The sequence below is a fragment of the Pseudorca crassidens genome, chromosome X (assembly GCF_039906515.1).
Source record: "Pseudorca crassidens isolate mPseCra1 chromosome X, mPseCra1.hap1, whole genome shotgun sequence".
Classification (NCBI taxonomy): domain Eukaryota; kingdom Metazoa; phylum Chordata; class Mammalia; order Artiodactyla; family Delphinidae; genus Pseudorca; species Pseudorca crassidens.
The window spans coordinates 117,458,776-117,473,430 of NC_090317.1; the positions used below are offsets into that span (position 1 = coordinate 117,458,776).

The 14,655-nt window shown below is 43.0% G+C and overlaps 1 protein-coding gene and 1 pseudogene across 12 annotated transcripts in view; both read left to right on the plus strand.

Moving 5' to 3' along the window:
- SH3KBP1 (SH3 domain containing kinase binding protein 1) overlaps positions 1-14,655 on the plus strand; it is a 344,093-nt gene that overhangs the window by 259,158 nt on the left and 70,280 nt on the right. For all 12 annotated transcript variants that reach the window (XM_067724411.1, XM_067724414.1, XM_067724416.1 and 9 more), the window contains one exon: positions 14,148-14,255. In XM_067724411.1, coding sequence (XP_067580512.1) covers positions 14,148-14,255 — 108 coding nt within the window. The remainder of the gene's footprint in view (positions 1-14,147; positions 14,256-14,655) is intronic.
- On the plus strand, positions 7,654-9,066 carry LOC137217634 (broad substrate specificity ATP-binding cassette transporter ABCG2 pseudogene; annotated as a pseudogene).

Sequence of the window (14,655 nt, forward strand, 5' to 3'; positions counted from 1 at the left end):
ATACAGTTTGTTGCTGTTTTGTCTTCCTCTTTAAAGTAACCTGGACACCAGGACCGATGGGAAGATTCCTGACACCAGAAACACATTTGATCAAAACTCTTTCTCCTGGGACTTCCCTGGTGGTCCAGTGGTTAAGACTCCACCTTCCAGTGCAGGGGTTGTGGGTTCCATCCCTGGTCAGGGAGCTAAGATCCCACATGCCTTCGGGGCCAAAAAACCAAAACAGAAAACAGAAGCACTATTGTAACAAATTCAGTAAAGACTTTAAAAATGGTCCACATCAAAAAATCTTTTTAAAAAACACAAAAAACCCAAACTCTTCCTCCTGAGCATGTTTACCATCACATAGACACAGTTTTTAAATTAGATGAGGTTGGTGAAAGTAGGACTTGGCGGTGGGAGAACACTTCGCTTTAGTTTACCAGTAGACAGTCAAAACAGTGCCACCCAGAAATTTTGATGATTGTAGATTTCTCATAGACAGATGAGTTCGCAGTTGATGCAGATTCTCAACTTTACATGCCTCCTCAAATTATATAAAACTGTCTAAAGGGACCCTGTGTTCGTTCAGCCTAATTGTAATCTCTCTCCCAAGTGCTGTGCTTTAGTAGCAGGACATTAGTAATCCTTGCTACAGCATCCTGGGATGTTTTTCTCCTGCAACACACAGAAAACTCTGCAGGTGTCTTAAGGAGTTAGAGAAACACTTTCTGTTTTCCCTCTTCACTCTTTCTATTTCTATTACTCTGAGAGGGCTGTTGTGAGGATTAAGTGAGACGTTGTGGCTGAAAGTGCTTTAGAAATTAAAAATTACAGCTATTGCTGTGATAAGTTATGATCGGAAGAAGAAAAGACAAATGCCCATTGACTGGGAGTTCTCTCTTGGTATATTGAACTCTCCTGAAATTAAGGTCAGTAGTTTCCCTGAAATGCCCCTGTATTATTTATTTTAACTTTTCTTAGGATGAAAGTAATTTATTATATTCAGTAGTTGTGTAGCCCCTGTCTTCTTAAAGTATCTCAAAGGTCTTACATTCACATTTGCATTTTATTAAAATATACTTTTCTGAGATGGCATGGGATGCACTTTTAAGTAATACTTTAAAATTAAGTAAGTAAAACTTACTCTTAGAGAATGAGAACAAAACAGATAAATACGAAGGAAAGTCAGAATCACCTGTGACTGCGTCACCGTCAGATACCTCTCTTAATATTTGAGCTGTGTTCTCCCAGACTTTATACACACACAGAGACACACACACACAATTACAGTTAAAAATAAAAATAAGGTCATATCATATACACTCTTTTGTTTACCCCCTTTGCCCCCAATATATCTTGCCTATCTTTGGCAGCACGGTTAAATGGTTCCTTAGCATCCCAATGTATGGAGTACCACGATCCTCTTTTATATTTGGCTTGTTTCTGGTTTTTCCCTATTTTACACCATGTTGCATGTAGTCATCACCTTGTTTGTAGATCTTCATGAACGTAATTATTTCTGCCACTTTCTGCTACTTGTGTAACCTTGGGCGGGCTGCTCATTCTCTCTGTGCCTTAGTTTGTTTCCACATCTGTGAAATGGGGATGATAACAGTACCTACCTCCTGGTGTTGTAAAGATTAAGTGAGTTAAAGGAGGTAAAGCACTTGGAATGCCTGGCTCCTAGTAAGTTCTGTATAAATGTTAGCAGTTGTTATTATTTCCTGATGATCAATTGCTAAATGTATTGATGCCTCAGTGCCTTTTAAAGGCATTTAAGTGATGTTCTGAAAGATTGTGCCAATTTAGTCTCCCCCCAGGAGCCTATGAGAATGTTTCCCTATCCTTGTCATGCCTGGATATTATCATTCTTTCTAATCTCTGCTAATCTGATAGGCATTTGCATTTTTTTAAATGATTACTCAGGTTGAAAATGTTATGTGTCATTTTCCAATTGATTTTTATAAAAATACTTTATATTCATGACATTAACCTGTCATCTTTCACATTACAAATGTTTTTTCTCAGTTTATGACTCATAGAGATATTTAAGAAAATATCATTAAAAGTAAATACCTTTTAGACTTAAAATTTCCCCATTTTATAGTTAACTACATGGTGCAGTAAAATTCATCCTTTTAAGAATAGTTTTACTTAAGGCTTTTATATTTTAGTCCTAGTTCGGAAGGGTAGCTGGCTATTAAATGCATTCCTTTTCTGCCTTCCTCAGGGCTTTCAGAGTTTCTATTTAAAGCTTCTGTCCTTACAGTATTTTCTTTATAGCGGCATTCAGAGAACCCCCGAGATTTGGCGTGGATAAGGATCCTCATATCCTAGACCAGGGCTTCACAAACTTTCTCTGGAAAGGGTCAGAGAGAAAATATTTTATATTTTATGGACTATATAGTATCTATCTCAACTATACAAAAGCAGTCATAGGTGTAAATGAATGGGTGTGGCTGAGTTCCAATAAAGCTTTATTTATGGACACTTAAATTTGAATTTCCTGTAATTTTCATATTCTTTGAAATACTATTCTTTTGATTTTTAAAAACCATTTGAAAATGTAAAAACTATTCTTAGCTTGAGGTCTGTACAAAAATAGGTAGCAGGCCAGATTTAACCCATGGGATGTAGCTTGCTAGCCCTTGAAATAGAATGTCTAGAAACAGACCCATGAAAATATAGGCAATTAATTTTCAACAGAGGTGCAAAGAAGATTTAAGAAAGAAAGGATAATCTTTTCAAGAAATGGTGCTGGTACAATTGAACATACCTAGACAAAAAAAAAAAAAAAAAAAAAAAAGCCCTAACCTAATCTAACACATTATGCAAAAATTAACTCAAAATGGACCACAGATCTGCATAGAGAAGATAAGACATTAAAAAGTTATTTATGAAAACAGGGCTTCCCTGGTGGCGCAGTGGTTGAGAGTCTGCCTGCCGATACAGGGGACATGGGTTCGTGCCCCGGTCCGGGAAGATCCCACATGGCCACTGAGCCTGCGCATCCGGAGCCGGTGCTCCGCCACGGGAGAGGCCACAACAGTGAGAGGCCCGCGTACCGCAAAAAAAAAAGTTATTATGAAAACATAGGAGAAGAGAGTTGTTATACAATCCATGAAAGAGAGAACTGCTGCAGTGGACTCTGGCAAAATTAAAAACTTTGCTCTGCAAAGATACTATTGAGAGAATGTTGTTTGTTGGTTGGTCTCTTTTTCTTACAAGGTCATCTGAGCCCCAGTGTTTAGTAAATAATTGCTTGATACGTAATTGCATGAATTTCAAGGACCTTGGTTTTGTTCTGAGTCTTCCTGGGAATATACTTTGTAAGACAAGACCATGAATCTCCCATAGCAGAGCCGTCCCCTGCACCCCACCTCTGTACCCCTGTGCCACTTTCTCCCCAGGGTGGCGAACGAGTGCAGCCATATTCCACTAGTCAGGCCTGGACTTAGATGAGCTGCCTGAGAACTGAGATTTGACCTGGGAATTATATTTTTTCACTCACTGCACAGGCCTAGAAGCTAAATTTGCTGTGTATAGAGAAAAAGACTCCAAACAAATTTTCATGCCAAGGAATAAGCTTTCCTAAAAGAAAGACTTAAAAGAAATGTAGATTTGTCTCGTAAGAAAGGGAGATGGAAGGCAAGAATTCACCAATAGCTGCTGCAGCTGGCTTGGATGTTCTTGACCTTCATAATGATCATGGCTATGCCCTTCACTTTTTATTCCTTCCTGATGCTTATTTGGGAAATGAAGATTCCTCCGCCCTCACCCTAACAGCCTTCTTTGTATCTCTTAGAGGTGGTGCAGGAGCTAAGAACAGCTCTTAAAACATAATGAAAGATGCTTTATCAATGCTACTGTGTTTGTAATGAAGCAAAATGATTTTGTATTATATCTACTATCCTTTTAATGGAAGAAAGGTATGTATTTGGATGCAGAATCAATATATTTCCCTAAACATAAAAGAAAATGAAATCTCAGCTGTAGGATGGACAGCCTTGAGAGGTAAATTATGCCATTAGCCATAAGCTTTGGATGAGCTGAAGGCGCCATTAGAAACAGCTTCTAATATTTAGCATTAAGTGGTCCTTGCAGTGTAAATGACGTAACAAGTAGAAAATGAGAAGTTTCTATGAAAACATATTGTTACATAATTTCACATGCTTGATTATATTCAAATGGACAAAAAAGTGCAAAAGTGCCACCTTGATGATTTGCATTTGGTGTTTGACTTGTCCACCTGCCCTAATGTCTCTGGTCATTCTTAAAGCCAGATTAGAAGTACCCAGGAAAGGCCCTCCCTGCAAACATCTCCTTTTCACATGATTACTGATTTTTGAAGTAGAATTTAAGGGGGTAGAAAGTCTTTCATTCTACTATTAGGAAAAAAAAAAGGCTAAAAGCATAAACATTTCCTAAGACTTAGGACTGTATAAGCTGCAAATGAAATAACGAAATCAGTAAGCAGTTCTTATATACACATTGTGACAAACCGTACGGCCATGTCCCACAACTCCAGGACATGCCCAGTGTGAATGATGACCCTGGAGTTGGGCCAATATGGCAGCATCTGTTGGGTGCTGTTCTCTGAAGAGGCTCCGGATAGAAACATCTTTTTCTAAGAGGGAAACAGTCTATGAGCCCGGAGGCCTTTGGGGCTTCCGCTCTGGGTTGTCTCCTATTAAAGTCCCCTCAGGCCTCCCTGATTCCTGTCTGCCTGCCTCTCAAGATGCCTGTGAAAGCTCTGTTCTCTTTCGGGGGACTGAGATTGGGTTTCAACTTTTTTCTCATTTCTTAGTGACATCTGGACTCAAACGTTACTTCTGTAGCATTTCCTAACCCCTGTGCTCTGAGTGGGTTCTAGGAGCATAGGACAGTGATCCCCTCAACTCTCCTGGGTGGGTGGGAAGGGCCTTAGGTGGGTGGAAGAACCCCCACCGCCTCCCAGTTGATGATGTCCAACAACGTCAGGCCTCCAGCAGCATGTCATCAAAATATTATCATTTTATAGGGGTGCCATTATCTGGAAAAGGTTGGGTGGCACTACCTTACTGCATTGTATTTAACTTTTCCATATAAAGATGTTTAACAGTAACTCTGCTTTTCCTTAGGGATTATTCCGCCTTCCTTGTTAGAGAAGAGTGTATATGACTAGCAAAGGAAACTCCAGGATAATTAAAATCCCTTGTATGTGTCTTCATTTCAGAAATTCTTTCTCTAGGACCTCTTTTGGGAATTAGACCTTGAAATAGCTCAGACTTTTAAAGATAGAGCTTAAAGTTCTATTCTATCTAGAATAGAATAAAATAAATTCAGTCTAATTAAAGAAACAGTCTTTTAAGGTGAGAATATAACTTCTGGTTGCAGCCATGATGGAGTAAAGAGCATTTAACCTCCTGCCATAGACAACTTTAAAATTGGACAAAATACATGAACCAGCTGTTTTGAGGCATTGGACAATGCACAGCACAGGGATGTGATCCTTGAGAGAAGGGAAGCATAAAGTGAGTTCCCTGTCAACCCTGGCTTTTTGCCTGGGGGCACTTTCTACATTGCAGCACAGGGCACTGGAGCCTAAACAGAGAGCAGAAGACTCATTGGATTGAATCAACGGAGACTATAACTCACGGCTGCCGAGGTGGATGGAATTTTCAGGGCAGGGAATTGCAGAGGAGCACGAGCTGTGCAAAGAAAGAGCTCCAAAAGTCTATCTGTAAGGGTCCCTTGAGTCTTTGGCCACAGCACAAGACTGTGCATCAGTAAGGCAAGACTCCACAAGACCTGGACGAAAGTAAGTTGGGGGAGGAGGGTGTGTGGGTGGGCTGTGAGCTGAGTGGATATCCCAGAGGTCACCAGTGATAGGAGATGTTGGAGTTCTGGCCAAGCAGAATGGAAAAACTTTGTTGAACACACTTGGCATCCAATTGACAACTCAGAAAAGTTAGCCATAGGAATAGCGCTACCCTAGACCCACCCTAAATGAAGCGCAAAACCAAGCCTTGACAGGTCAAGCTGACCTGCAAGTAACATGCCCACCGTAAGGAAACTCCACACTCTTGCAAGGAAAACAACAAAATTCAGTCCTTCAACAATGTAGCGTGCAGTGCATGGCTGTTGAGAACATGCAGTCACACGTTACCAGATGTACGAAGAAGCAGGAAACTGTGAGGTATGGTATGGGTAGCTTGTAAAAGGCATGTGGTCATTTCTGAATACAGTGTTCAGGCATCACGACATGCTTTAATCAATATCGACATAACTAAAAGGAAGCTTGATTACGGCTTTTTGTGTGTTACTCATCCAGTTTTTTTGTTACCAGTTATACAATATGTAAAATGAAAAAGTCAGCAGTTAGTATAGCAAAGCCTGTAAGTTGTTGCCCAATAAAAAGTCAGGATTTTTTTTACAAGTAGACAATCTCTTTGAGGTCATGACTTCCCAGTATCACAAAACAGTGAATGGCTGCCTAGACCTCACCTGTCCCAGATGGTGATATTTGGAATGTGGCATCTTCTTGAGTGGGCTTGTCCCTGGGGCGGCCTCCTCGGCTTCCCTCGTTAACCGTGGTCTGCCAGGCATCTCTTCTACGCTGAGATAGACCGTGGTTCTCTTTTTCTCCTGTTACCTCATAAACTGTGATGTTGGCGAGCCTGCTAGAGTAACTGCCTTATGGGATGCTGGAAATTCTGAGCAGAAACCCCAGCCATGCAGAATGATCGCATCTCTTCGGGAGGTGTGAACGAGCAGCGGTAGAACTGAGTGCTCATGGGCTTCGGCTTCCATGGAGCTTCCTCTCAACAGTCCCCCTGAAGCTCCATGCAGAAGGTGTTTATTAGTAAATATTAAACAGCACTTTTCATACTGTTCGTGGGATGTTGAGGGTGTGAGACCCGCCTCGGGGCACTCAGAGGCTCACTTGACAGCCATACCGAGGTCAAATAACACTCACTTTCTCCTCTAGCGATATTTCAGTCATCAGAGAAGGTCGTGAAAACAGCCATGCTGGATGATTTCTGGGAAATCGGTACTAGGGAGTGTGGGGACAGCTGACCACCAGGGGAAGTGACCAAGCAGAGTGCTTTTCTTTTTCAAGAGGACCAGGTGGTGAACCCATCATTTGGGGGTTTGCTATGGCGATTTCTGAGCTATACGTTCCTGTCCAAACTCGAACAGGGCACTTATGATGTCTTAGAAAATGTGACCTACCTTTTCAAGGTACTTTTTAAGTTGTTACCACAAATATGAACAAATATTCAGTACAGACCAACCGGTAAGCCTGATTGAATAGATGAAGCTTTCTTATATAGCTAATCTAGACCTGCCTCTTCCTCGTTCAACTTGACGTCACTTCGGATGTTTGGAAATTGTGGGAAGTAGATTAGTATTGTGGGGGCAGATTGGGCCATCCATCGATTCATCCATTCAGCCAACGTGTATTCATAATCAGTATTTTCCAGGCACTGTGCTAGGTATTTGGTGGATACAGAGATATAAATAAAAGATCCTTTGTTTTCAAGGAGCTTACCATTTTTGAGAACCTTTCTACTCAAAGTGTGGTCCAGTAGCATTGACATCCCTGGGAACCTGTTAGAAATGCCGAATCTCTGACCAGCCCCAGACCTAGTGAATCCGAATTGTCATTTTCACCTGATCTCCCGTGGTGTGTCTGCAGGAGAAAGAAACAGGACAAGTATTGCAATGGAGCTTATTACTGATTCATCCATCTTGTTCCTGGATGAGCCCACAACTGGCTTAGATTCAAGCACAGCAAATGCTGTCCTTTTGCTTCTGAAGAGAATGTCTAAATAAGGACAGACAGTCATTTTCTCCATTCATCAGCCTCGTTATTCCATCTTCAAGTTCTTTGATAGCCTTACCTTGTTGGCCTCAGAAAGATTAATGTTCCACGGGCCTGCTCAGGAGGCCTTGGGTTACTTTCCATCCACTGGTTACCACTGTGAGCTCTGTAATAACCCTGCAGACTTCTTCCTGGACGTCATTAATGGAGACTCCTGTGCTGTGGTGTTAAACAGAGAAGACACAGATGGTGAAGCCAGGGAGACTGAAGAGCCTTCCAAGAAAGATACTCCGCTCATAGGAAAATTAACTGAGTTTTATGCCAACTCCTCCTTCTTCAAGGAGACAAAAGTTGAGTTAGATCAACTCTCAGGGGGTCAGAAGAAGAATATTTCAGTCTACAAGGAGATCACCTATGCCACCTCCTTCTGTCATCAGCTCAGATGGATTTCCAGGCGTTCATTCAAAAACTTACTGGGTGATCTCCAGGCTTCTATAGTTCAGATAATTGTAACAGTCATCCTGGGACTGGTTATAGGTGCCATTTTCTACCATCTAAAAAATGATCCTACAGGAATGCAGAACAGAGCCGGGGTGCGCTTCTTCCTGACCACCAACCAGTGTTTCAGCAGTGTGTCGGCCGTGGAGCTCCTGGTGGTCGAGAAGAAGCTCTTCATACATGAATATATCAGTGGATACTACAGAGTGTCATCTTACTTCTTTGGAAAACTGTTATCTGATTTACTCCCCATGAGGATGTTACCAAGTATTATATTTGCTAGTATAACATACTCCCTGTTAGGATTGAAACCACAGCTGGAGGCCTTCTTCATCATGATGTTTACCGTGATGATGGTGGCTTATTCAGCCCGTTCAATGGCGCTGGCCATAGCAGCAAGTCGGAGCGTGGTATCCATAGCAACGCTTCTCATGACCATCTCTTTTGTGTTTATGATGATATTTTCAGGGCTGTTGGTAAATCTCAGAACCGTTGTGCCTTGGCTCTCGTGGCTTCAGTACTTTAGCGTTCCTCGATATGGCTTTGCGGCTTTGCAGCATAATGAATTTCTGGGACAAAACTTCTGCCCAGGACTCAGTGTAACAACAAACAGTACCTATAGCTATGCAATATGTACTGGCAAAGAATTTCTGGAAAACGAGGGCGTCGCTTTCTCACCTTGGGGCCTGTGGAGGAATCACGTAGCCTTGGCACGCATGATTGTTACCTTCCTTACAGTTGCCTACCTGAAATTATTATTCCTTAAACATTTTTCCTAAATTTCTCTTTAATTCACATGATTTACCCCACCTTAAAAAGGGAGCATCTTGATTTCAGTAAAAAAAAAAAAAAAAAAAAAAGCCAGAAGTGATTCTAACTGTGCAGCCAGCTTCGAGAAGCACTGGTCTAAGATGTTGCTTTGCACTCTTGACGAAATGGAGCCCCAAATGAGGTTGCAGCTGGGTTTGCAATTTACAAGGCAAGTGGCAAGTTTGTCTTTTCTAAAGATTTAAAGTGCCTAGACGAGAGGCAGACACAGCAGAGCTCACAGGTGACTCCCTGCCGCCAGGTTGGATGACAGGGAGCGGCTCTCAGCTGACCCCCAGTGCGAGAGCTGTGTGCACTGGTGGAGTGCTTCCGCCACGTTCCCCAGGGCCTCTGTGGCAGGATGGAGCAAACTAAGGCCTGACACTGAGGTCTGGGCCGGGCTTCCCTCCTCAGACACACCCTGAGGGCTTCACATCCCTCCCCTGAGCCCTCCAAGTGTGTGAGCTGCTGCCAGGGGGTTTCACCGGAAGATGGTGCTGAGTCGCATGACAGATGTATGTGTGCTTAATTAAGACACTTTCCTGGCCTCATTATCCCTCAAGGTCTCTGGGACCAGCCCCTAGAATCACAGTAATGACGACAAACCAGCAGCAGTTGTGTTACTCTTTACACCTCAAACATCTCCTGTGTATCAAGGAACTGAGACCCAGAGTTTTTATCACTGGTGGACCACTTAAGTATCAGATGGCCCAAGTTCGCTCTCCTCCTCCTCTCTCTGAGATATCTTGGCTAACCCAAGATAGTGCAGAACTGGAGTACAGCACACCTAAGGCTCTGTTTATTCATTCCTTAAAAGGAAAAACATTATTTGTATTTTACAAGGAAAAATATACTTTACGCTAATATCTGCCTGGCGATGAGGCATAGAGAAACCATTTTGAGGACTTAATCATAGAAGAGTGAGCATTCTATGTCAGAAGTATAATTCTTTCCATACTCTTTGACTCTTGATAAGGGCCGAGGTCTACTTTCCTCTGCTTACATGTGAATAGATCTTATTTCTAAGCATCATTGTTCTGGAAACTTCCATCTACATGCTGATCTTTAACTCTTTCCCACTGCAAACTCCTGCCTCATTTAAAGGCCATCCCCTCACCTGCAAACGCTGCCCTTTCCTCATCCTTATTGGAATCTCAAAATCCACTAGGGTAGATCTTGGCATAACCATCGTGGGTTGTGCCTGTGGTATAATTATTAGTAGTGTCCCAGGTTTGGAAATAAATTATATGGTCACCCTAAAATCTTCCAGTATTTTGCCAACACTGCGTCTCTCCTTAGTGGTCACCTACTGCCTCATTCTCCTGCCTTCACCCACCTCCTGCCATCCTCCTTGGGGACATTAACTCCATCCTGATGATGTTCTGGCCTCACAAATCATTGACTGTCCATTCTCCCCCCCACCACCGTCACTCATGGTTGCCATCTTGCCTCACCCCTCACATCACTCTTCAGTAGAGGTTGGTTGGAATCTCCTGGGAGCCAAACATTGCCTTCACTCTAAGTGCCAGTTCTTGAATGTTCTCTTCTATGACCCCAGCTTCCCACTCTCCCTCTTCCCTTCCTTCACACTTGGTGATCCCACCCTTGACCTTTCTCATTACCTTGATTCTTGCCCTCGTTCCCTCCTTTCAGGCTGCCTGGTTTCTCTTGGTCCCACTTGCTGTTAATCCAGCCTAGGACTCCTGCCGGTGTTTCGGTGCCATGTTGATTCATTGTGTCTGCCTCTCCCATTAGGCTCTGAGCTTGGGAGCCCCATAAGGACATGATGATTTTCTTTTTCCTGCTGAATTCCTCTCCTATCCTGCATGTTTTAGGTCCTCATTAAATAAATTGCATTTGCTGTTCTTTCACACTTCTCGAAGCAGAGCCCTCATACAAATAATTCTCTCTTCATCTCTGCCGCCAAAAGCCTAGTTCTTTTGTCTGGTTTGTTGAAGATGACTTATTTTCATTTCTCATTTTGCTGTCAGAATTCTTCCTGCTTCCCTTAAATTAGCTTCTATTGCTAGGGGAAAAGAAGTCTCAGTTCTCTAAATCTCTGTCCCACTCCAGGCATCTTGACCCTGTGGCCATTTTCTGTCCTGCAGCAGACTCCCTTTCACTTTTCTTAGTATTCTGTCACGCTGTCAGTTTTCTTTCTTCAACATACTTATCTCATCCGTGAGCTTTGTATTTGTTCTTATACCAGTCAGAACAATTAGACATACTGTGTTCTATCTTCATGCTTTCCCTCTCTTACCTTGAATCACACAATGATTAGCACTGTTCATGTTTTCCTTAAAAAGCAGAACATAGATGAGCCATTCGAGCTACTCACCACTGATGGGAGGTATAATAAAGGTAATGTCACACGCACTGTTTTCCCCTGTAGGCGTGCGTAAGTTCTGAAGTTATTCTGCATATGCTTTTTTTGTTTTGTTTTGTTTATTAAAATTTTCTTTGCTGTTTTTCTCACATATGAAGCAGGAGGCTTCATTACAGTGGTTCTTGGGTTGCTGATTGCTTAAGGCTAATGGGAAGCATAGCCTTGAACCATTTAGAAAGTTTGAAAGAAAGCCTTCAAAAGAAATATAGCACTAAACAATATTTGAGTGCCTTTTATGGACATAATTCTGTATCAGATGATCTGAAATGAATGTGGAGAAAAGTCCACTCCTCACATAAGCAAACCCTTCACACATGAAAAGATTTAAGATTATTTGAAAAGCTGTTAATGATTCTCTCCTCTTTGGTACTAGATCTCATGGTTGATACCTGTTATAAAAAAAGGACCTTGTATGTTATGTGTGTGCATGTGTGCGTGTGTGTGTTTCACACAAATCTCTAAGCTCCCTGGAATTAGGGATCATGTTCTTTTGCATGTTTAATGTTTGGTGCCTACAGAATGAATTTAAATATACTTTACATATAATAGTTGTTTGTTGAATGGGATATCGTGAAATGCAAATTAACACAGTTCTGAGTGTCAGAGAAAAGGTAAAGCTTCCATTATAGTCACTTTCCTAAAGATGAGTTTCAAGTTGGGCTTTGAAGATGAGAGGGACTTGTCCAGAAAAAGAAGAGGAAAAAAAATTATGCCAGGAATTTCCTCAGAAACAGAGGCTCTGGATTGAAAGACTTAATTTCCAAGGATTAGGAGTAAAGAAATTCCACCCCCTCCTCCTTCATAAGTTTTTCTGATATCGTTGATGCCATAACAGTTTCTCAGGGATGGAAGAACGTCAGAAGTCATCAGATTCTGCCACCACCACCCATGTTCATGAGTCCCTTCTTAGGGACTACCGCTAGATTGTTTAGGGCGTGACGTGACGTGGGCAGGAACAGAGACGTGCCTGGGCTCCTCATTGGCACTTTCCAGGAAAGATAAGCATTCTTTCATATTGTAAGTCTCCTGAACCTTGATTTGTCCTGAGTGCATCTGAACTTGATGCTTCAGGTGTCTTTGTCTCTTGGTGTTGGTTGCGACTAGAATTTATAGTGTGATTAAGGACTCAGGTCAGTCTATCCTTATAACAGATACCACTGGGGTAGAAGATGATGCTGAGCATTTACTTCTCACCTGAGGTGGCCCTGTGTTAACTTCCATAGAATCCTCACAGGCTGGGGTAGATGGAGGCTATCTTGTCCTGCAGTAATCCTAGTCTTGGGCTGTGGGAGGTCACAGAGCTCAGGGTTAGAAAGAGTCTTCTTTGATTCCAGAAATATTTATTATATGGTGCATTGGGCTGGGGGTATAATGGTGAACAATCCAGATGCGTTTCTCTTTTTGCTGGAATGGATGCTCTAGCAGGGCACATAGTGAGTCACGTAAGCCAGGGCCTCCAGAGGCTTATCATCCCCAGGGCCTAGGCCAGCTGCACATCTGCCGCTTGAGGCCTCGTCACCCCTTCCCCAGCCCCACCGGTATTGTGGAGGGCCATGAGTGCGTCTCCGTGGGCCCTGAGCAGGAATTCCTCACTTTCCTGAGCATTTATTTTCAAAGTCCTCTGTGTTACTAGCATTTTTTGAAAAACCTTCGCTCATTTCAGGCTTTAGCTGGAAATTGTTGACCACAGTCTGAGAATTGGGTTTTTACTCAAGGACCTGTACTTGACAGTGGTGTGTGTGCTGTACATACACTGGGAAGGAAGAAATGCCCAAGTGAGGAGGTTTACAGCAGGACAGATGGGTCTTGGATTGGGGTGGGAGAAGTGGAGTTGGACCCAGAGGACAAATGCGAGTTATATTATCAGACTAGAGCAAATCAAACTTCCAAGCAGTTGGGGATGGGGAAAAATAGAGGTGGTTCTGTGGCATGAGGGTGAATGCCTGGGAGAGCCACGAGGCCATTAGGCTCAGCATGGAAGCTTGCAAAGGCTGAGCTCTCACTCTCTCCCTAGCACTTGGCACAGAGTAGGTGCTCAATAAACGTTTGACAAGTGAGTGAACAGAATAGGGATTATTCAAAGGGAAGCAGTTTTGATCTGGAAGAATGAAGAGATTTATTCATTCATTTAGTGAGCAAACATTAAGTTCTGTAAGGTGGGGGGGAAGGGCTCTTCATGATGACAGCTGTGCCCCATCAGCACGGAAAGGAGAGGGTACATTAATGAGCTTGCATACACTGAGTTTTCTTGCGCTTGCCTGCCTGTCGCAAAGCCCTCCTTAATTTCGACAAGCTTTGTGACAGGCTAATCAGAGAGAACATTTGTGCGTGTGATGTTTTCTAACCCACGTTTTCAGTTAATGAAATAATTTTATTTCAGGAAAATTAAAATGAAGAAAATACATATCCTCCTATCCTTAAGGGAAAAACAGAAGATCTTATTGATCTTAAGGCATCTACAGGCAACACTGGGTTTTGAATCCCAGCGGACAGCTCTAGCGCACTTAAGTTTTTGTTCTCCCATCCGACTTTGGGGTTTGTGCTGATTTAGTCTTAGAAACCGTTGATAGCAGCCTCAAGGAAAGCTCCTCGATCTCTCTAGCAAGGGTGTCAGAGCTCCCTGTAGGGTGCTTACCCCATTTCTCACTCTGCTCTCCTGTTTCCTAGGACTGCATCGACGTAGGCTGGTGGGAAGGAGAGCTCAATGGCAGACGCGGAGTGTTCCCCGACAACTTCGTGAAGTTACTTCCTCCGGACTTTGAAAAGGAGGGGAATGTAAGTCTCTGTGGCTTGGATCTCAGTGCTCTGCCTGCTGTCAGAATTGTGGCTTCCATGACGGGGCTGGGGATGTGGGGTGGGGAAGTTTATTGTTGAAGAGCCCTGGCATTTTAGTTTCTTTGTTTTTTTTTTCTTAATCAATTTATTTTATTTTATTTATTTTTGGCTGCGTTGGGTCTTCGTTGCTGCACGCGGGCTTTCTCTAGTTGCGGTGAGCGGGGGCTACTCTTCGTTGCGGTGCGCGGGCTTCTCCCTGAGGTGGCTTCTCTTGTTGCGGAGCTCAGGCTCTAGGCATGTGGGCTCAGTAGTTGTGGCTCGTGGGCTCTAGAGCGCAGGCTCAGTAGTTGTGGCGCACGGGCTTAGTTGCTCCACAGCATGTGGGATCTTCCCGGACCAG